The 22120-nt window shown below is 38.8% G+C and overlaps 1 protein-coding gene across 1 annotated transcript in view; it reads left to right on the top strand.

Moving 5' to 3' along the window:
- LOC124282508 overlaps nucleotides 1–22120 on the top strand; it is a 257057-nt gene that overhangs the window by 44290 nt on the left and 190647 nt on the right. The window contains exon 2 of the mRNA XM_046718518.1: nucleotides 4308–4747. Within this exon, the coding sequence (XP_046574474.1) occupies nucleotides 4651–4747 (97 nt within the window). The 5' untranslated portion in view covers nucleotides 4308–4650. The remainder of the gene's footprint in view (nucleotides 1–4307; nucleotides 4748–22120) is intronic.

Below are 22120 nucleotides of genomic sequence, written 5' to 3'. Positions count from 1 at the left end.
TTGCAATGGTGAAAACAACACTCTAAAGAGATAGTATATGTAAAATTGTACCAACACAATCAACGCATATAGCCAAACAGATTGACTTGCCATATTTACTCTTTCATTTCCTTTTCACACTTTTTTCACTAGAGTCAAAAGGTTTTTACGTTCTTAATAGATCTGTCACATGCAAAAGCTCTGTTTGAAATATAAATGATCAAATTTCAAAAGTTTTTCTTTGTTTTCTGTCTATGACTTTATAATTAATTGAAATCTCAGTTATGATCAGGAGTGAAAAAATATTCAGAATACTCAGCTGAGAAAAGAACCCAAACAAATGAAAGACCAGGTATAGAAAGTGTCCGTATGTTAAAGGACAACAGTACCGATAAAGGACAACAGTGCGATAAAACTGAACAATAGCTACATAGTTGTGAATATGTACTAAAAACACCCAACTGACCCATCACAGTAACTATGACCATAACACTGTTTATCACATACAGTTATACAGTGTTATACACAGTGGCAATAGATGGTTGCTAGGGAACAGTTTGTTGTTCAAATAATGGTGATGGCAGATAGACTGATGGACACATTTTACTATAGGTCTCATAACTCGTCTTGCGACCAATTCCAGTTGAAATTAATGCTGAAGCACCATTTTGGTGATTCCTGGGATTTGTGCCAAGTATGGACTTGAATACCATAAATCCAAGAGCAAGGATTCCATCCAGCGTACCTAGTTTTGAGGGTGATTGATGAAATCACGCATGTATGATTTTATCACACAAGTAACCCATAGCAACAAAAACATCGTCTTACGTTTCACAAATGGGAATTCTGACATAAAGAAACTCACTTGGCAAATACATAGCATCCAAATATTGTTAGAACTTGCATATGTGTTCTTATTCAACTTACGGTAATCAAAATGAATTAAATCACTTGGAAAATTGCTTTGAAATTCAGATTTGTCACTTGTTCAGAAAAAAGAAGTTGAGAAAACTGTTTATCTACGCAACATAAATTCTATAATTTTATTACCGAGCTGGAATGTTTTCTCAGCAATATTGTCAAATTTCTTGCACGGGAATGTTAAAGTAGTTTGGGGAGAGGTAAAACTTGAGAAAAAGAAAAAACATATAAATTATGAAAACATTCATCAGTGTTTGGCGTACATGAAAGCAGGTGAAAGCAGAGAGTACCTTTCTCGTCAACTAACAGTGTTCATCATGAAACTTATGTTGAAACAATTATATGGTTCCGTGATTTCAAAATGGTTAGGGTCATTATCTGGTCTGTGTAAGTTTTGCTTACATTTAACAAACATGTACCAAACATGACTCACGGGAACATATTACTTTAAAGCACTAGACTAAACATTGTGTAATCTGGACAACCCTTCAACAAAAGTCTCGAAACTGAACGCATTTCATTCTGGATGGATTTTATGAGCTGTTTTTTACCGGCTGTAAATGTGGTTTTAGTTGGGAAACCGTGCACCATTTCAGGGTTACATAAACATTCTGTCAACAAAATTCTGTCTTCAATACCAGCTAAACACCAGGTTCTAGCTAAAGTAAACACTGTATAAACAGAGCACCTTTATATAAGCAAACCAACCATTGCATTTGGAGGTTGGAGTACATGCTTGAAGCAAGGCTTGTTAGCATCAACTGAAAACAGTGCAGTTTAAAATTCTCATTAAAAACTTCAAGGTCAGTCTAAGGGATACATATTGTGACATCTGGTGAATACTGACCATCAATGACCCCAAATAGACCTATATATTTATAACAGTTTTAAAACATTAACAGTAATCAATAGTTTTGTCAAGGTGATCCTATCAACAAGAAAACAATAAACAAACTTAGAACCCATTGGTTTTGTGACAGTGCCGTAACATAAGAGTGAGTGAGTTTAGTTTTACCTCGCACTCAGCAATATTCCAGCTATATGGCGGCAGTCTGTAAATAATCGAGTCTGGACCAGACAATCCAGTGATCAAGAGCATCGATCTGCGCAATTGGGAACCGATGACATGTTGTCAACCAAGTCAGCGAGCGTGACCACCCGATCCCGTTAGTCCCCTTACAACAACCATGGGTTACTGAAGATCAATTCTAACCCGGACCTTCACGGGTTACCGTAACATATGAACCATATTTGACCATTAGTATGAGCAGGATGTGCTTACCCTTTCCCTGAACACCTGGTGTTATTGATGATATTCACTTATCCATCCATATAAATTTCATCACTTTATTTAACTTTTATTCTGAGTGGAATCTGGCAGATTATCAACACTCACGTTGTGTTTATGTCATAAATAACATAAAGTAAACTTTACAAACAATGACAAATGATTTTTAAAATTTGTGACATAACAAGTGAATGAGTGAGTTTAGTTTTACACCGCTTTTAGCAATTTTCCAGCAGGGGACACCATAAATGGGCTTCACACACTGTACCCATGTGGGGAATCGAACCCAGGATTTCGGCATGATGAACGAATGCTACCCCACCACCCTGTGACATAGCAAACCACAAACAGCTCTATGACAATCATAAGGTCCTTATGATCTAGAAATAGCTGTCATCATTATGTTCTTGCTTATATCTAGAATACCCATGAGAAAAGAGTCATATTTTTAGCATCTCTATGGTGGCAAATGTTGCAAAAATAATGATATTTTGCTTTTTACATGTTTGACATAAAACATCATGTAGTTTTGTTAAGCAAAACATATGACCAAAATTTCCCTATAACTTGATGATCCTTTCAAAACATTCAAATGATACAATGACCATATCCCTATTCAACAAACTGTTGAATCGGTTTCAACAAACTCAATATGAACAGTGTTTTCAACTGTATACTGTTATATATTCTATGACTATATTTCATACTATCAGTTTGTATTCTGCTCTTAAATGAATATATATGTAAAATAGCACCTCACCTCACCTCACCTCACCTCACCTCACCTCACCTCACCTCACCTCACCTCACCTCACCTCACCCTCACCACCTCACCTCACCTCACCTCACCTCACCTCAGTGGGGTAGCCCTCACCTCACCTCACCTCACCTCACCTCACCTCACCTCACCTCACCTCACCTCACCTCACCTCACCTCACCTCAGTGGGGTAGCCCAGTGGTTACAGCATTCTACTGTCTTGTCAAATGTCTGGGTTCATTCCCCATGATATTGGTATGTAATCTTGCTAAAGGTGCCAGAAATCAAAATTCCCTAAAATGAAGTAAGTGGAGTGAGTGAGTGAGTATGGTTTTATGCCACTTTTTAGCAATAATCCAGCAATATCACGGCAGGGAACACCAGAAATGGGCTTCACACATTGTACCCATGTGAGGAATCGAACCGGGGTCTTCGGTGTGACAAGCGAACGCTTTAACCACTAGGCTACCTCACCGCCCCCTAAATTGAAGGATGTTTTGAAACTTGCTGTTGTGTATGCTAATGTTGTCTTGATCTGCTGGTATTCCAACTCCTAATTATTGCTTTACAACTAGTTATTTTTATTTAATTTGATTTGAAGTCACAAAGTCTGTTTTCCAATTTAAATTAAGTGGTGTTATTGTTCTTTGGGCGTCATCTGTTTACTGATAATTACCACATGTCATGAGTTTTTCAAATTTGTTTTCACTTTCTATAATTCACAATCAAAAGACTTGAATATTATGGACCAAACTATTTTGTTGTTTTATGCTAAAATAAGTAAATAAATTGCACAAAATAGCAGTTATGGACAATAACTATATCCTTTTCTAAGTGTTACCTCCCAAACTATTATACGGAAAATGAACACAAGATTAATTGCCAAAAAGAAGCAAAGATATTGTAGAAAATACCCTACAAACAAAACATCTCGGAAACATGATAAATTCTGAAAATGTGTTCTAACACTCAGTCTGTTTCACACTGAAAATAAACACAATACCTATTGCCATAGTTACTGAATGAGCAACAATTTTCACATATTTCATCACCATAGCTTATTGTGCCTTGCATGTGAAATATTTTGCCAACACTTATCACACTGTGATCGCAGCTTCTCTGGAGGATGTCCAGGAGAAATCATATTAACTTTTCCCTTGTCCAGTTCCAGGCAGGTGGTTTGTGTAAAGATAAAACCCTTGGAGAACTGTAGCGCATTCTATACCACAAAACAACATTTCTACCTGCCCATCTAAACAATATACATTGCTGAATAGCCTAACCGTCTAATTTTCTCTTGCAAAAAGTAGGATGTATTTTTAGTTGGAAGCATTCATCTAACAGTCAGTTTCTGTGTACAGGTTCTGTACGGAACAAGCTTGTGGTATTCTACACAAGAGTGAGTCTATGGATGAGCTGGACCGAGGGATACTGCAGAGTCAAGCGCTGTAATTAGCGATGTCAAGGGAGCAGTGAATTGTACACGCGGAAAGAGCGATACTTGGCAGAAGCACGTACTACTTCCACTGCGGGAAAATCCACGATCATCGAGACAAACTTTTGGATACAATGTCTGTGAACGACGACGGCTGAGGACAGTGAACCGATATGCGTCGACTGCGACCACCAAATTGGTTGTACCATCCTCTTGATGTAAGATACTTAACGGATAACTAGTGACGGTACCGTGATGTGAACAAAGCTATGTGTGGGATTTCCTCATCAGATCCAATGTGGCCTATTCAGGGATTATCTGTGACGTTTTCGCTCCTGGGTCTGCTGTGGAGCACATGCCCATCAGGTAAGATTCTTATTATGATTATAATTATATCTCATACACAATAACTTCATCATCATCATCATCATCATCATCATCTTACAACATTTCCATATTGGATCATTTGAACTCATGCACAATATATTATATCTTTCAACATCATCATCATCATCATCATCATCATCATCTTACAACATTTCCATATTAGATTATTTGATCGATCTCATGTACAATAACTTTCACATCATCATCATCACCATCATCTTCTTACAACATTTCCACATCAGATTATTTTAGCAGTTTACTGTTTTTATATATGGTAATGAAAGGTGGAAACACTTACATTTTACATATTGCCTGGATATAATCTGATTCATCAAGGTCATGTAATTTCTTCATTTCTGTATTGACGGGGCCAAGCAGACGTATACATTTATCTGTGCATAATCAATTCTCATGTGTTCATTTCTTGTAATGTGCTTCAACAGATCGTGCGTGTTTGCTGTAGGAGATGATGAGCTAAATGCTTCATTTCATCGTAATTGACATACACATTAGAAATGCTTTTAGTACTTTTTAGATATTCTATATATTATATTTGGATAAATTAATGCTACTTTGTGAAAGGCTATTTTGGAGATTGTAATTGAGTTCAGGAGTAATATGTTTTTCAGCCCCTCATCGCTACATTCATGACTTTTGGTACCAATAATTTTTATATTTAGAACATTTTCAAAGAGCAGATATGAACTTAATGTGTCTGAGGTTAATATTGTAATAATAGCAATCATCATAAAACGTCTCTGGCAATATTTTAATTTAAGATACAGCCTTTTGAAAAATGTTCATTTGCATCTCAATGAGGATGAGCTGGAATGATTCTGGTAATTAAACATTTGCAGGACTATGCCAAGCAATGAAAGAATTTCACACCAAGGATTAACAAGAAATTGTTTGGATGTGCTTTAGTAATTAATCAGAAATAGGGTAATGGTTTTTCCAGGACACCTCACACAACAGATGTTGCCTGACACAACAGACACATTCATATTGAAAAGGAGAACAGAATCTAACAATTTATGTTTAAACTCAAACTCTCAAACACACTTGACAAATGCGTAGTCTTTGAATATATGACATTGATAGAGACGAATAATTCAATTTTTAATATTTTAATTTTAATTGAAAAGGAGCCCAGTGATGGGAGATTTAGACTTTAGAAAATCTAGAACTTGCTTCATTAAGGCCTTTTAAATTGCAGAAAGGGTTGAGCAAAAGGGAAAATAATGTGGTTAAGGACTTAGAGACACATTAAGCCATTCCCTTGCTTTTCACTCCTTGGTCTCACACGTAAATTCCGTATCCACCCTCCTCCAAAACTCCTATATCCCCCAACCCATATCTTCCCAACCCACACACTGCCCCCCACCTCCCCCGATTCCATGACTCCATAAGCATGTCATCACACCCCATCTGTTTCTCAACTACATACTTGAGTAACTGTTCTTGTGTGATTACCAGAAGTATGAACATTTGGGAAAATAATTTCCTTCATTTCAATGCATCTAATAAAAATAATCTGCATGAAATTGTAGGATAAAAAATATGTGAAAAACATTTATGGCTTTTTATGTTTTATATCATATCCAGAACGTAGATTAAAAAAATAAAGAATTTGAAAAAAAGTCGCTCTGTTTCCTGTGGTCTTCCTTAGATGAAATTTTTCACATGTTCTTTACATGAAACACAGGATGTCTTACAAGGAACACCCTAATCAAAGTACTTAAACAACATTGGATGGAAAGGTAATGAAAATAAGCAAAAAATATGCATCAATCCAAAGCATAAATGTAGCAATAAAATACAAATATGTGCAACACATTTTTCACAATGCTTAATCCACAACAAGAGTGTTTGTCTCACCCAAAGCTCACAGGTGTTGGAAAATGGCTGACAGATGCGTTGCCATCAGATCAAGGGCAGATTGGCTGACGTTATATACATATATCAATCTGACTGTTTTCTCAGAAAAGAAAGAAAAGGTAGTGTCAAGTTGATATCCTTCTCATATCAGAGATAAACTGGGCATTGAGGTTGTTTGTTAGGGCTTGGATGCCTTTCCGGGGTGAAAACATTCCCAATATACAAACCAGTGAATAGAACCCATTCATAACTAGATACAGGTGAGGTTTTGATGGAAGGAGATGGTTGGTCACTCAGTTTTTGCTGATTTTACACCTGTTTAAACTGGTTTTATATTTGTACTGATTACTGCTCTTAATTCATGCACATGGTAATTTTAACAAAATCAGTTGAAAGTTTGCTTATATTTTTGTTTATTATTCCCCAATCTACTGAAAATTAATCAAAAATTTAAATAGGCATTTTCAGAGTAATATCCTTGACTTTTAGGTTAATAATTTAATATTGTTTTATTTGTAGTTAACCTGCTGTATGTCTGTTATGCCTACTGCCTTATTTCAATTTCAGATTGGTCAATAAATTTGATAAAACATGAAATAAAGTTTGACATTGACAGTCTTTGTAGTAAACCATATATATTTCATGAACCTATGTACTTAATATTTCATTTATAGTATTTGTAATGGAATAAAACTCCCATTATTAAGATTAACATCTCTCATTATTTGACAATGTTTTCCTTGAAAATGGTGACACACTCAATTGCAAACAGCCTTATCAACTATGAACACAAATTGCAGTTGTTTTGACAATGTTTCATTTCGTATATAACAAACTGGAACACAATTTATTGATCAGACATAAGTAAACCTAATTTTGACAAGCATGTATCCGAATGATTTATTCATAGGTATGCAACATCCCTTCAACTGAATCTGAAAATATCCAAACATTTTTGACAAAGTAAATTAATCTGGCATTGGATTACAACGGTATGACAAGTGATGATAAGGCAAAAGAGAAAGTGGTAAATTATGAATTTACTCAAGACACACTCTAGGTTGAGAATGAGGGGCGATGTGGCAATAAATCCTCTAGTGTCCACATAGTCTGACAGAGAGAGAGGCTTCAGGCTCATATATAACACTTTACTGATCCAAGAACGCAATGGAAATATCTTAAACTACCACCACAATAATTGGCACATATAAAAAAAAGATTTAACAACCACAATGCATTTGAAGACACCTAATGTAATCTCCAACAAGGATCTTCTTTTGAATGACTATAGATTCTGACCAGTATAGCAGTATGTTATTTATTGTTTAAAGCAAGTTATACTTGTTTCCAGCTAAGGATTTGAAGCATTTTGGTATTGTGCTGTGGTTTTATTTATGCTGTAAAAGTTTACTGCAGTTTTCTGAGAGAGAGAGCTCTAAATAAAGCAAGTCTAGATTTCCTCAGCTTCAGGTTCTGAATCTCTGGTCTCTCTGGGGCTCCTTCTCAATTTAAATGGGTTTATTTGTTACAATCAAATTTATATATATTCAGAGACTAAGCATTAGTCTAAGATGGAGACAGATGTTGCTGACAATGACTCGTATCCGTGACAAATCTTGGATTCAAACCAAGATCATGCACCGGATCCTGTAAACAGATTGCATAGCAACTCTACATAGCAACAGACAGACAGATGGATGGGACAGACAGACAGACAGACAGACAGACAGACAGACAGACAGAGACTTGAACTATCTTAGTGACGAAATTAGTTATACAAATGTAAACATATAAATGCACAACACTTCTAGCTTCCACACATTTGGTTGCTCATCAACTTCTCCTTGTGACAAACTTTGAACACCACACTCAGCAACGCATCTGAGATGCTAGCGGGGAACAACTATAGCTATGTTGTATTGAGCTACAGAGTGTGCATTGTGCAAAAATGGAGCTAATGTTGATCACAAATGATGTTTAAATTGCTGTTTTAAGAGGCATCATAGAGTATCCTACGGGGAGGTAATTAACCATGAGACTTCTTCAAAACTTACATGTATATTAATAGAACTTTACACCCAAAGACACTGACTACTGCAAAAAGTAGAGGCCACATGTCAGAGGGACATTGTGGACTGGAAATTGAATATTTTCACCATATTGTCCAGCTCTAGTCATGGACAAATCTAGTATTCCCGGTAATGATAAAAACTGATAATAAAATAGGTTTTTGTTTATGATAATATGCATCATAATAATTTGTACCATCTGCAAACAATTGAACCATGGGCAAATTACATGGCATGCAAGACTCGTGTGAGCACAAAATGGCCATGGTGCTTGCAGCATGTTGAATTCATGATATGTAAAGTTGTAAGAGTTTTTTGCACGTATCTTTCCAATCCTCGGAAGGCCATTTACACAAAGAGCATCAGTGGCGGCGTTCACACACATGATACAGCTGATAACTAGATATCGGAAGATGAGAAAGAGATACTGGGTTCCTTCTAATGCCACCCAAATCATTCTGCCGTTTTTCTTGATGATTCTCTGTTTATCTTTCTTGGCGCCCACTTGGGGCTGACAGGCTATGTAATTGACAAAGAAATTATATGCTTAAAAATTCATGAATAGTTGATATGGAGAAATGTAATATTTCAAATTCCAGTTCCCAACAGTGTTATGATTTCAATTCAGTTAATACCGATAGTCGGCAATGGCAGGATCAGTAAGCTGTATTCATAGAAGACAAATTAAAATCCAACACAAAAGAGGGACTGCTATAAAAAAACAAATCTTAGGACAACAGGAAGATTTTTTGCTGATATCTCGGGGTTTCTCAAATGCTGTACAGGGGTTTACACACATTCTTTGATGATGGTTGCAGAGAAAATCGGTATTATGCAAATACAGTTTGGAAGCACCTGTTGCTTTTTTCAACATAAGTGAGTTTAAAAAAATATCAAACTATTTGTACATGATACCCATAAAGATCCAGGTTAGAATTGGTCTTCCGTAACCCATGCCTGTCATAAGAGGCGACTAACGGGATCGGGTGGTCAGGCTCGCTGACTTGGTTGACACATGTCATCATATTCCAATTGCATAAATTGATGCTCATGCTGTTGATCACTGGATTGTCTGTATTTATGGCAGAGTAAAACTTAAGTCACTCACTCACTCACTCACTCACTCACTCACTCACTCACTCACTCACTCACTCACTCACTCACTCACTCACTCACTCACTCACTCACTCACTCACTCACTCACTCACTCACTCACTCACTCACTCACTCATTTGTACATGATACATAGTTGGAAGTTACTTCCAGCAAATGACGTAGCACTTTGATTGGTGTAAAATGGAATGATACATGTGACAACCCAGACAACATCAATTATGTTTGGGATTCGGAAATTTTGTCCAGTTTCAACTGAGGATGTTTTATAGAGTTCAGGGAGTATATCCCCTCAACCCTTCATGAATGTACTTTCTTTTATGATGACAGGGACATGGTCAATCATTTTTGTTCTATTACATCAACCGCCTCCGTGGTGTAGTGGTTAGAGCGTCCGCCCGGAGAGCAGAAGGTCGCAGGTTCGATCCCTGACCGCGTCATACCAAAAGACGTTAAAATATGGTACTTGTTGGTCCCTGCCTGGCGCTCGGCATTAATGGGTACAACAAGGACTGGTCGGCTCGGAGTCAGTATAATGTGTCTGAGTGGGGTATTCATGCTTCACTGCGGCATGGTATGTCAGTTGGCTAGCACTATAAAACCAGCTTAAGTCTGGGCTAGTACAAGCAGCCGCACATCCACATACACACGCATGCACGTCATCATATGAGCGAAATATTCTCAAGCACGGCGTAAAACCCAATTTCACCTCACCTCTATTACATCATGACCAATACATTACAGTTAAGTGTGTGATTTAGTTTTATGCCAACAATATTTCAGTTAGAATGTGTGAGAGAGTTTGGTTTTGTGTTGAACAGTATTTCAGCTTAGTGTTGGAACTAGGTGACACAGGTCTTAGACATTTATCTTGACAAACCTTGACACATAATCAGTGTCAATCGTGGGTTCGAACCAATGATGGGGTACTGGTCCACCTACGACAGTCCCGACTTAGATGCTGCAGCAATCCATGACCATTTACATCATGTTGTGTTAGTTTCCACATCCGAGGGTGTCAGTTTTCATGATGGAGGGTGTCAGTTTTCATATTGGAGGGTGTCAGTTTTCATATTGGAAGGTGTCAGTGTTCAATTTGGAGGGTCAGCTTTCATGTTGAAGGGTTTATGTTTTCATGTTGGAGGGTGTCTTTTTTCATTTTAGAAGGTGTATGTTTTCATATTGGAGGGTCATTTGTCATGTTAAATTACAACTAAACATTGTGCAAGTGGTATTTACCATGATGTTGAACAAAAACATTACTGGGGTCCTGCTTAAAACTAAATATAAACCTAAAGGTAAATTTTGTTTTCATACCCATGATAAGCAGATCCTGAAACAACTAAGGGAGGCAACTTGTATAGGTGATGACAGTACTCTTATATACAGATTGAAAATGATACATTTCCACATGAAACTTTATATACAGGAAGCACTCAGTCATCTTGTTGCCATGGAATTCTCTGGACACACATAATGGATACTTTTAGGTTTCTACACAATCAGGAATGATTTATCTCCCATTACCATCATTGATTACATCTTTGGTAATTACATCTTTGATTACATCTTTAACTACTTCATAGTCAAAGACCAGAACAACTACCTACTTATAATTTAATGCAATTTCATCATGAATGCTATTACTTCATCACATCAAAGAACAGTCATTGAGCAATTTAACATTATTGAGAAAAATGAAAATTGTTCATGACTATAATCAAAAATCATGTTGACGTGGAACTGGAATTGGTTCGATGAAAATGTTTTCCCAAGGTCTCAATTATTCATCTTTCAAAAACAGAATCTGACATTTGTTGTTCTGGAGCTTTGTTTCCAGGGAAGTAATGTAATTTTGACATGAAATGTCAGCGTGAAAAAATAATGTTTTAAGGACCAAAAACGTTTTCCACTTAGACACTGATCAGCGTCACACAAAGCAAGGCCACTCTTTCGCTGTGATCAGTTTTCAAAACAGCATTTGATTTCTGTGTATAGCAATTCCGTAAACACAAATGACAAGGATTGACTCAAAGTTATCCTGTGACTAGTTGTATTTCCATGTTTACAAGCAGTCACGGTATCAATTCAAGTCCGACGCCAAAGTAGTATTTTCCTTCTAGATTAATGCATTTAGTGAAGATGTTTATCTTAGTTGATTCTGAGGAGGACGTTAATGTAAAAGTTGGACCAGTTACAGATTAGTGTAAGCTTGATTACCAGGAACAGACAGGTAGATAGGTACCTCATTAATACAGGTACATGTAGATAGATGCCACTCAATCTCATTAAGACTTCCGCCAGTAAATAACACTGTTGAACACTGTCACCAGACTCAATCCCAGACGTAGTGTCACAGAAGATGTGATCATGGCCTTGTCAAGGGTAGACAGATATATTGAACTTCAAAGCATTTAGATAATCATTCCTTGCAAGTCCAGTAATGAAAAAATGTCTGGAGATATGTGTACTTTAATGACAATTCTGATAAATAAGGTTCTGGAAAATTAGGATGTTTGAGTTCATGTCTTAATATGTGTTCTCCACACTGTGGAAAATGTTCTTCGATGCTGGTGGTATGTTACAGTCTTGAGAGAAAGTTGGGATCAAGATACATTAGGCTCTGGAATATATTGTACTTGTACTACTGTTGGCACCAAATAAATATTGTACAACTGCTGGTGCCAGGAAAATGCTACTGCTGTTCAAACACAGGAAGACGTTTTCTCTGAAATGGCATTTTGAAAATATGCCATGTTTTGCGGTTCAATTGTTAGATGAATCTTTGTGCTGTTGGTGATAAAAGGTAGATCTGAAGACCAGCAGGGTCTGGAAATGCCAGCAGCACGCAGTTGGTGCTCATCAAACCAATGCCCAGAAGAGGTGATGCATGGTCACTCTCCAGGAGGAAAACGTTCAACACAAATGTCCATTGGACAAAGCTGTACAAAAACTACAATAGTGGAAAAGTTTGGAACATATTGATACGAAACTATGAACTTTCCTCTATACTGGTAGGTGAGTGTGTAGTGGTTGGGTGGCTGGGTTGGTGGATGAGTGAGTGGTTGAGAGTGGTTGAGTGAGTGGTTGGTTGAGTGGTTGAGTGAGTGGTTGAGTGAGTGAGTGGTTGAGTGAGTGGTTGGTGGTGAGTGAGTGGTTGAGTGGTTGAGGAGTGGAGGAGTGGAGAGGAGTGAGTGAGTGGGTTGGAGTGGTTGGGTGAGTGGGTTGAGATGAGTGGTTGAGTGAGTGGTTGAGTGAGTGGTTGAGTGAGTGGTTGAGAGTGAGTGGTTGAGTGAGTGGTTGGTGAGTGGTTGAGTGAGTGGTTGAGTGAGTGGTTGAGTGAGTGGTTGGGTGGAGTGGTTGAATGGAGTGGTTGAGTGAGTGGTTGAGTGAGTGGTTGGAGTGGTGAGTGGTTGAGTGAGTGGTTGAGAGTGGAGTGAGTGGTTGGCTTGAGTGGTTGGTTGAGTGGGAGTGGAGGAGTGGTTGAGTGAGTGGGTTGTGGAGGAGTGAGTGGAGAGGAGTGGTTGAGAGTGGTTGAGTGGTTGGAGGAGTGGTTGTTGAGTGGTTGAGTGAGTGGTGAGTGAGTGGTTGAGGAGTGGTTGGAGTGAGTGGTTGAGTGCGGTTGAGGAGTGGTTGAGTGGAGTGGTTGAGTGAGTGGTTGAGTGGAGTGGTTGGTTGAGTGGTTGGAGTGAGTGGTTGGAGTGTGTTGAGTGAGTGTGTTGAGTGAGTGGTGAGTGGTTGAGTGGTTGAGTGAGTGGTTGAGTGAGTGGCTGAGTGAGTGGTGGTTGAGTGGTTGAGGAGTGGTTGAGTGGTTGAGTGAGTGGTTGGTGAGTGGTTGAGTGAGTGGTTGAGTTGAGTGGTTGAGTGGAGTGGCTGAGAGTGAGTGGTTGAGTGAGTGGTTGAGTGAGTGAGTGAGTGAGAGTGGTTGAGTGAGTGGTTGAGTGAGTGGTTGAGTGAGTGGTTGAGTGGAGTGGTTGGTTGAGTGAGTGGTTGAGTGAGTGGTTGAGTGAGTTGGTTGAGTGGTTGAGTGAGTGGTTGAGTGAGTGGTTGAGTGAGTGGTTGAGTGGTTGAGTGAGTGGTTGAGTGAGTGGTTTGAGTGAGTGGTTGAGTGAGTGGTTGGAGTGAGTGGTTGAGTGAGTGGTTGAGTGAGTGGTTGAGTGAGTGGTTGAGTGGTTGAGTGAGTGGAGTGGTTGAGTGAGTGGTTGAGTGAGTGGTTGAGTGAGTGGTGGAGTGAGTGGTTGAGTGGTTGAGAGTGGTTGAGTGAGTGGTTGAAATGAGTGGTTGAGTGAGTGGTTGAGTGAGTGGTTGGTTGAGTGGTTGGAGTGGTTGAGTGTGGTTGAGTGAGTGGTTGAATGAGTGGTTGAGTGAGTGGTTGAGTGGTTGAGTGAGTGGTTGAGGTGGAGTGGTGAGTGGTTGAGTGAGTGGTTGAGTGAGTGGTGAGTGGAGTGGTTGAGTGAGTGGTTGGTGAGTGGATGAGTGAGTGGCTGGAGTGAGTGGTTGAGTGAGTGGTTGAGTGAGTGGTTGAGTGGTTGAGTGAGTGGTTGGAGTGGTTGAGTGAGTGGTTGAGTGAGTGGTTGGAGAGGGTTGAGTGAGTGGTTGAGTGAGTGGTTGAGTGAGTTGGTTGAGGGGTGGAGTGAGTGGTTGAGTGAGTGGTTGAGTGAGTGGGTTGAGTGGTTGTGAGTGGGTTGAGTGAGTGGTTGAGTGTTGGTTGAGTGGTTGAGTGGTTTGTGAGTGGTTGAGTGAGTGGTTGAGTGAGTGGTTGGGTGAGTGGTTGAGTTGAGTGGTTGAGTGGGTTGGGATGAGTGGTTGAGTGGTTGAGAGTGGTTGAGTGGCTGAGAGTGGAGTGAGTGAGTGGTTGTGAGTGGTGGTGTGTGGTTGAGTGAGTGGTTGAGTGTGGGTGGGTTGAGTGGTTGAGTGGTTGAGAGTGGTTTGGTGAGTGGTTGAGTGAGTGGTGGTTGAGTGGTTGAGTGGTTGCTGAATGAGTGGTTGAGTGGTTGGAAAGTGGTTGGTTGAGTGGTTGAGTGTGCGGTTTGAGTGGTTGAGTGAGTGGTTGAATGAGTGGAGAGTGGTTGAGTGGATGAGTGAGTGGTTGGTTGAGTGGTTGAATGAGTGGTTGAGTGAGTGGTTGAGTGGTTGAATGAGTGGTTGAGTGAGTGGTTGAGAGTGGTTGGGTGAGTGGTTGACAGTGGTTGGGTGAGTGGTTGACAGTGGTTGGGTGAGTGGTTGAGTGGTTGAGAGTGGTTGGGTGAGTGGTTGAGTGAGTTTGAATGTTTCTTCATTGGCTGTTGGTAATCACAAGATATTGAATCATTGGTACATGAAAGTCTATTCATCATTCAGTCACTCAGTTTGTCAGACAGCCAGGTTGCATCTGCACCATGCAGAACCAGTGACTGAATGCATGATTACATCGTCTGCACCATGCAGAACCAGTGACTGAATGCATGATTACATCGTCTGCACCATGCAGAACCAGTGACTGAATGCATGATTACATCATCTGCACCATGCAGAACCAGTGACTGAATGCATGATTACATCGTCTGCACCATGCAGAACCAGTGACTGAATGCATGATTACATCGTCTGCACCATGCAGAACCAGTGACTGAATGCATGATTACATCATCTGCACCATGCAGAACCAGTGACTGAATGCATGATTACATCATCTGCACCATGCAGAACCAGTGACTGAATGCATGATTACATCATCTGCACCATGCAGAACCAGTGACTGAATGCATGATTACATCATCTGCACCATGCAGAACCAGTGACTTAATGCATGATTACATCATCTGCACCATGCAGAACCAGTGACTGAATGCATGATTACATCATCTGCAATGAATGGCCTAAACTTAGTAAACCAATGTTTCCGCCTTTTCCTCTTTATGGTTGTCTATTACAACAAGCATTGGTTCTGTAGGACCATTTCTACCATGGAATCCACTACCAGTGTGTTCAACATACTATGTGAGTGCTGTAAACAAACAAAAGTTATTTCATAATATTTTATCATACAATTTCAATTATTTTTAACTCTAAACTATAAAGGCATGTAGAAGTTGGTATTCAAGTATAAGACAAAATATTATGGGTGTCAGCTTCTTCTTTATTGTAACCGCAAAGATTCTGGGCATTTCTTTGCTCCTTCATTAGGTGATAAAACTTTTGAAAACAACCAGAAATTCACCTCATCCTGTTCAACACATCGGAATAAATATCTTGATGAATATATTTAACTTTTACCCCAATCCAACAGTTAGTTGGACTAGTTTAGGGACTTGATACATCTGACAATGGTTCCGACTGTATGTTTGTGTATACTGGAAGAATTCTATGATGCTCATCTTATCTAGCCAGGTGGTTTCTCAGTACTGCTCTCAAAGAGGAGAACAGAGTTCTTTGATGCCATACTGCCCCAAGGATACTCCATCCTAACCCCGCCCATCCTTCCCCTTCTATATTAGTCTCTTATCAGAAATCCACTTACAAAAGATAGATAAGTAAAATTATATCTAGTCTTTCTGGCAGAAGTTCATGAGCCACTAATTGCATATCAGACCAGATTTGAAGGTCGTAAGATATGAGGGGCAGAAACTCCCTGCGTGAATGGTGTAAGTTGGTGCTCACAGTCTGTTTGATACAACTGTAGTTAGTTTGGATAAATTTGTACATTTTATGAGAGACTTTCACAGTATTTTTACAGAAACTTTTAATGTTTGTTTGATTATTTTAATGTGTAGTTTTCAATCTCCATCTAATGAGTGAGGAAACTGAATTTCAAACTGTTTTATTTAACTTAGTAACTATTTGCTGCTTTTTTTAGTCTCTGTTCTTTCGTATATTTCCAGTTGTGAAACTAGAAACTAGTTTTTCATATATTTAGTTAATAGATAACAGATTTAATATGTGGAGACGCAAATTCACATTTTAAAACATTTGAACTGTTTCTGAAAATACAATAAATGTCATTATGGAAACTGGAGCCATCTTGTTTCACCTTTCATTTATAATTTGTTAATATTGGAAGAAAAACATGTAATATGTCATCGAACAGATATCATTACCTGCAGAAACTCACGATTTGGACTACTTTTTGCACTTTTCTAACTCATGTAGCTGAAATAAAGTATTGATGGAAGCTGATAAAACACATTGATTTTCGTGCTAATTTCCTGGCTACTGATTATGTTTACTCTCTCTTTGTGAAACATTTCCCTTCCCTCCCAGCTATTGCATTCCCCCCACCTCCTCCACAAATGAGAAGGATTGGTCAGAGTTAGGCAAACCAAAGCAGATAACGAGAAGAAATTACTGAGAGAGCTCTCCTCAATAGTGAGCCGCAAAGTGTCCACCAAACATGATTTTCTCATTTTTCATCTGTTGTGAAAACAGGCTGCAATTGACCCAAACAATTCCAATCAGAGTTCACATAATACAATGTTCAGTCAACTCACCGATTTTGTTTGATTGGTGCTTAATTATCCAACGTGGGTCGATAGACTTCGCTTTCCCTTTCTAAAGGGTTCTTGCATCCTCTAAACAGTCCTGCTAAAAACTATAGCAGTGAAAATGGCAAAACATGAGATTGCTTGAACGGGCAATATTTGTGCTCCTCTGAGCGGGTGCAATTTCTTAAATTCATCGTGTGGAGACATGCAATTTTCTTAAGCTTCATTTTTCTCAAAACAAACTGAAAAAACATGGTGAAGGATGCCCCACGTCTACTCTCAAGTCTCCTAAACTTCTGCCAAGATATTTCCTTGGTAAATAGCTTCAAATTACCCATCAATAACTGTGAACATTGCATATTTGCACTCAAGATTAGCCTGAGCTTCCCTTGTGAAAACGACAACAGAGTCCTTTTTGGGTCTGTTTGGTCATGAATTGAGCTGTAATCCTTACTATGATCACCTTACAGAATCACAATATGGTCTTAACTTCTGCTTATCTCCCCCTTTCCTCCTGTGACTTGGTGACACTTGAACCTCACAAAAGAACAATCACATAAGATGCTGACCTACATCTGTATACAAGACGTCTGCCACTCAAATGTTTGAGGAGGGTCGGGACGTGACTTGTGCAAGTGAATACTGATGATTATGGGTTGTCATCTTTAAGTACTGGTCGATGTCGGAGAGTATAGTAAGTACTGGTCGGTGTCGGAGAGTATGGTTGTTGTGCTGGTTGAATATTGAAGTTTTATGAGTGAATAAATACAAGAGGCTGTATCACATGACTCAGGTCTGATCAAGTCTAAAGCAGCCAAAACAGTGGATGATAGCATGAGCGACAATCATGTTTTGCAGGATGTGATGACTGTATGTCAGCTCACAAATTTAGTCACAGAATTGGTATCAAAGTGAGTAATTATGTTTGAATCAGGTGAACAAACCAATGATTGATATGATGAGCAACACTCATATATAACACTTACTTAAGGATATGCAGTCAACTATGGTTAACTAATGGTCAACAGGGTTAAATGTATGCGATGTTGAACATTATTTCACCTACCAGTAAAATAGCATCTTTGGTATATAATAGCATCTCTGCTTGATGTTGGAAGAAGACCTGAAGTGATGTTCCTCTCTGGTAAAAGGAGCAGTGGGGTAGCCTTGTGGTTAAAGTGTTCGCTTGTAATGCCTCAGACCTGGGTTTGATTCCCCACATGGGCACAATGTGTGAAGCCCATTTCTTGTGCCCCCGTGATATTGCTGGAATATTGCTTAAAGCAGCATAAAACCATACTCACTCACTCACTCACTCACTCTGGTGAAACCGTAGCATGGGTACAGTTCTGCTGACCAATCTAGAAACATAATCAGAATGAAGGTGGGATTCGAACAAAGGAATGGGTCACTGGAATTCCACAGAGCACATCCCTTCACAGCAAACCGTGGTGCCTTAGACAACTAGACCAGCCATCCACTATCAAGGTCACCGAGTACAAGCTTCTGAATATTTTATAATGATACAAAACAGGTAAACACTACCAAAGGAAACAGAATATTGACGTTTTTTGTAATTGATTCAAGCTTATCACAAAGCATGTTGCAGTGGCACTTTCAGGAACAGGATCACATGTAATATTTAAAAAAAAACACCATTTCACAAGGGCCATTTGAAACTACAATGTGTTGAAGGGAGTCCCTTCAAAGGGCTACAAAACAATCATGAATACAATATGCAAAACAATATTCCTTTTACTTTAACAACCAACTCAACATGATATTATGGCAATGTGCATTCATTCAGAAATGGGGAGGGTGGCACTTCCAGACTCCCCCCCCCTGGATCTGCCAGTGGAACATGTTGTATATGGTATGTGTTACTTATTGATTTTCCAATAACATCTACAACTTGCTGGTACAAGCCACATTCCGAGTGCATGTTCATGTTTCTTCCTTCCATTAATCATTTGTAATAAATGCTTTGACAAGCCCACAATGGTGCAAAGCTGGGATAACTAATGATAGTCTTAATTTAATTTTCTCTGTAGCACGGTAAAGTCGTTTATATATCTCGGATATATATTTTAATCTCAAAACTAGTGTTTTCATTTCAGTTTTGTGTGATAAATGTTATAGGTATTGAAACGGCAGTATAATAGAGGTAAGTAAATCAATTTGTGATCGATGCGAAAACAGATCATAAACTGCTCTGAAAATTGATATACATATGTGTAATGGGGTCATGTGAAGTTTCCAGTCAATATCTTGTTCCATATATTGTATCCCCAGTTTACAGCATTCCGGGTCTGCTCCAAGCCTTTCATAGTGCAAGCTATTTTACATTTAAAAATTCACTTAAGAGCACTTGCATTTTTAAACCTTTCAGAAAATGTCAACAGCACTTATGTTGCTGAATACATCCTCTTTCCCTCTCTGGCTACTGAGTAGAGGTTTCAAAAGCAAAAGGAATCTTGCTTACATCACTTCTCGTTCTATGTACTTCAGAGGCGCTGGAGTAGCCTTGTGGTTAAAGTGTTCACTCGTCTTGCCGAAGACCAGGTTCGATTCCCCACATGTGTACAATGTGTAAAGCCCATTTCTGGTGACCTGGTGACAATATTGCTGGAATATTGCTAAAAGCAACATAAAACCATACTCCCTCCCTCCACTCACTCACTCACTCACTCACACCCCATGTGTACTTACTTGTACTTTACTGAATACTGTAATGAGAAGGGGATATTACTCTAAATTACACTATTTTCAAAATATATAGAGCATAAACTATTGTCCAATTGTACAGTGCCTAAGTCATTTGTGAGACTATATTTCCTTCTTTATCACTTTCTTCATATTTGATGGTAATGGACAACAAATGCATGTAGTGTTGGTGGTATATCAAATGTAGTGTTGATGTTCATTCGTCATAGTAGTATATGCTTAAATTTCAACACTGTTTTTATGGTATTCATTTAAATAACTATTCATGCATCCATACATAAAAGTTATAATACCAACAGAAGTGTACACTATCAATATCTGTATATCCAGTGTGGACATATAATTCCAGGACACTGGCTACCGGTGAAGATCAAGGCCAGAATTGGTCTTCAGTAACCCATGCTTGTCATAAGACTAACGGGATCGGGTGGTCAGGCTTGCTGACTTGGTTGACACATGTCATCGTATCCCAATTGGGTAGATCGATGCTTACGCTGCTGATCACTGGATTGTGTGGTCAATGCTCAATAATTTACAAACTGCTGCCATATAGCTGGAATATTGCTGCGTTAAACAACAAACCATCCAACCAGGACACAGATTGAGAACGTTATTTCACTTAGTTCAGAACTAAAGTGCCAGCAAGCCAGATGATCAAGCGTACCTGCGAGTTGTAAAAAATTGGTGATTTCCAACCCAGAACAGACAAATACTTACTTGTGCAAAAGGTCAATATGAAGTACAGATTTGAATTAGGAAGAGAGTGCAAGAGTTTGAAAGATCCAATCAGCTTTGATTAAATCAGGGCACATAATGTGTTAACCACCTTAAATTAAACCAGAGTGATTCTGACTGTATAGCTTATAACCTTTGTTATGATGGGTATAGTCAGTTTCAAAATTACCAGACCTGTTGACAGAAAAAAACATTCATTAGCAGAAATATGAAATGACACACCACATCTCTCAAATATACAATCATCAATAAAACTATTAAAAAGATTAAAACTAATTTGTACAGGCCTCTGTAATACAATATAATGTGTCTACGACATCCGTGTCTTGTGATCATATTTAATCATATCCACAATATCGACGTGCTGAAAGTAAATGGAATAAAATATTTTCCATAATCATGAGGAATCTCTACTAAATCCATAGTCCATTCTATGATTCCAACTATAGCATGAGCATGTGCTTGTGTACGATCTAGGAAACGTGAGCCATATGGAACGGTACGGCTGAACGTATTTCCATATGACCAACCACTATGTACTTATGATATCAATTTTTCATTTAGGACAAGTCCATTGAACATTCATTTCAGCTTGGCCTCCAGGTAATATAAAGCTCAGTACCATTTCCTCCCTTATCGTACTTTGATTCGAGACATCAATATCCGCTCGACTGCCAGTGAGTAAGATGGATTCCACTAAGCTGGTGACCATCGGACGCAACGCCTGCAGCTCTCCAGCAGTGCTAGTTATATCAGTATGTCTTGTGAAATATCATTGTGATATATCCCACAACACCAAGTCCCTGAAGTTTTATTCACCATGTCTGGCAGGCTTCCAACGCTGGAAGTGTGCATGTATGAGACCAATTACCATAGGAAGAGAACCCATTACTGAACTTTCTGCAATGGTTCCGGATCCTGACAAGAACTGCACAAATATCATGTAGAGTAGTTCTTGCTTTCTGGTTTTGTACAGAAATACACTGGTTTGATCTCGAGGTCTCTGATAATGGGTGCATATATGATGATATATTTTTGAAGAACAAGCATAGTGTTCCCAACCCTATACTTCAGGGCCTAGGTTTTCGAAGCTCTCTTAGCGCTAAGATAGTCGTAAGTTAATGTTAATGTATGGCACTTACGATTATCTTAGCGCTAAGAGAGCTTCGCAAATCTAGGCCCTGGTTGAGCAGTTTAAGTACTTTTCGTATATGAAGGCTTGGAAATGAGGTATGGTTACCTCTGAAACAGATTGTATTGCTCCTTGGGATCATTTAGGCTCATTCTCATTCTCATCCTATTTATTTTAAATTAAAATGCAAACTTGAATTAACTAATTCATAGATGAAGCATTTACACAATTTATTTATCAA

Source organism: Haliotis rubra, unplaced genomic scaffold, assembly GCF_003918875.1.
Source record: "Haliotis rubra isolate DU_JTF1 unplaced genomic scaffold, ASM391887v1 Scf3, whole genome shotgun sequence".
Classification (NCBI taxonomy): Eukaryota; Metazoa; Mollusca; class Gastropoda; order Lepetellida; family Haliotidae; genus Haliotis; species Haliotis rubra.
Note: the sequence above shows the minus strand (reverse complement) of the source record. Positions and strands in the feature narration are given on the sequence as shown.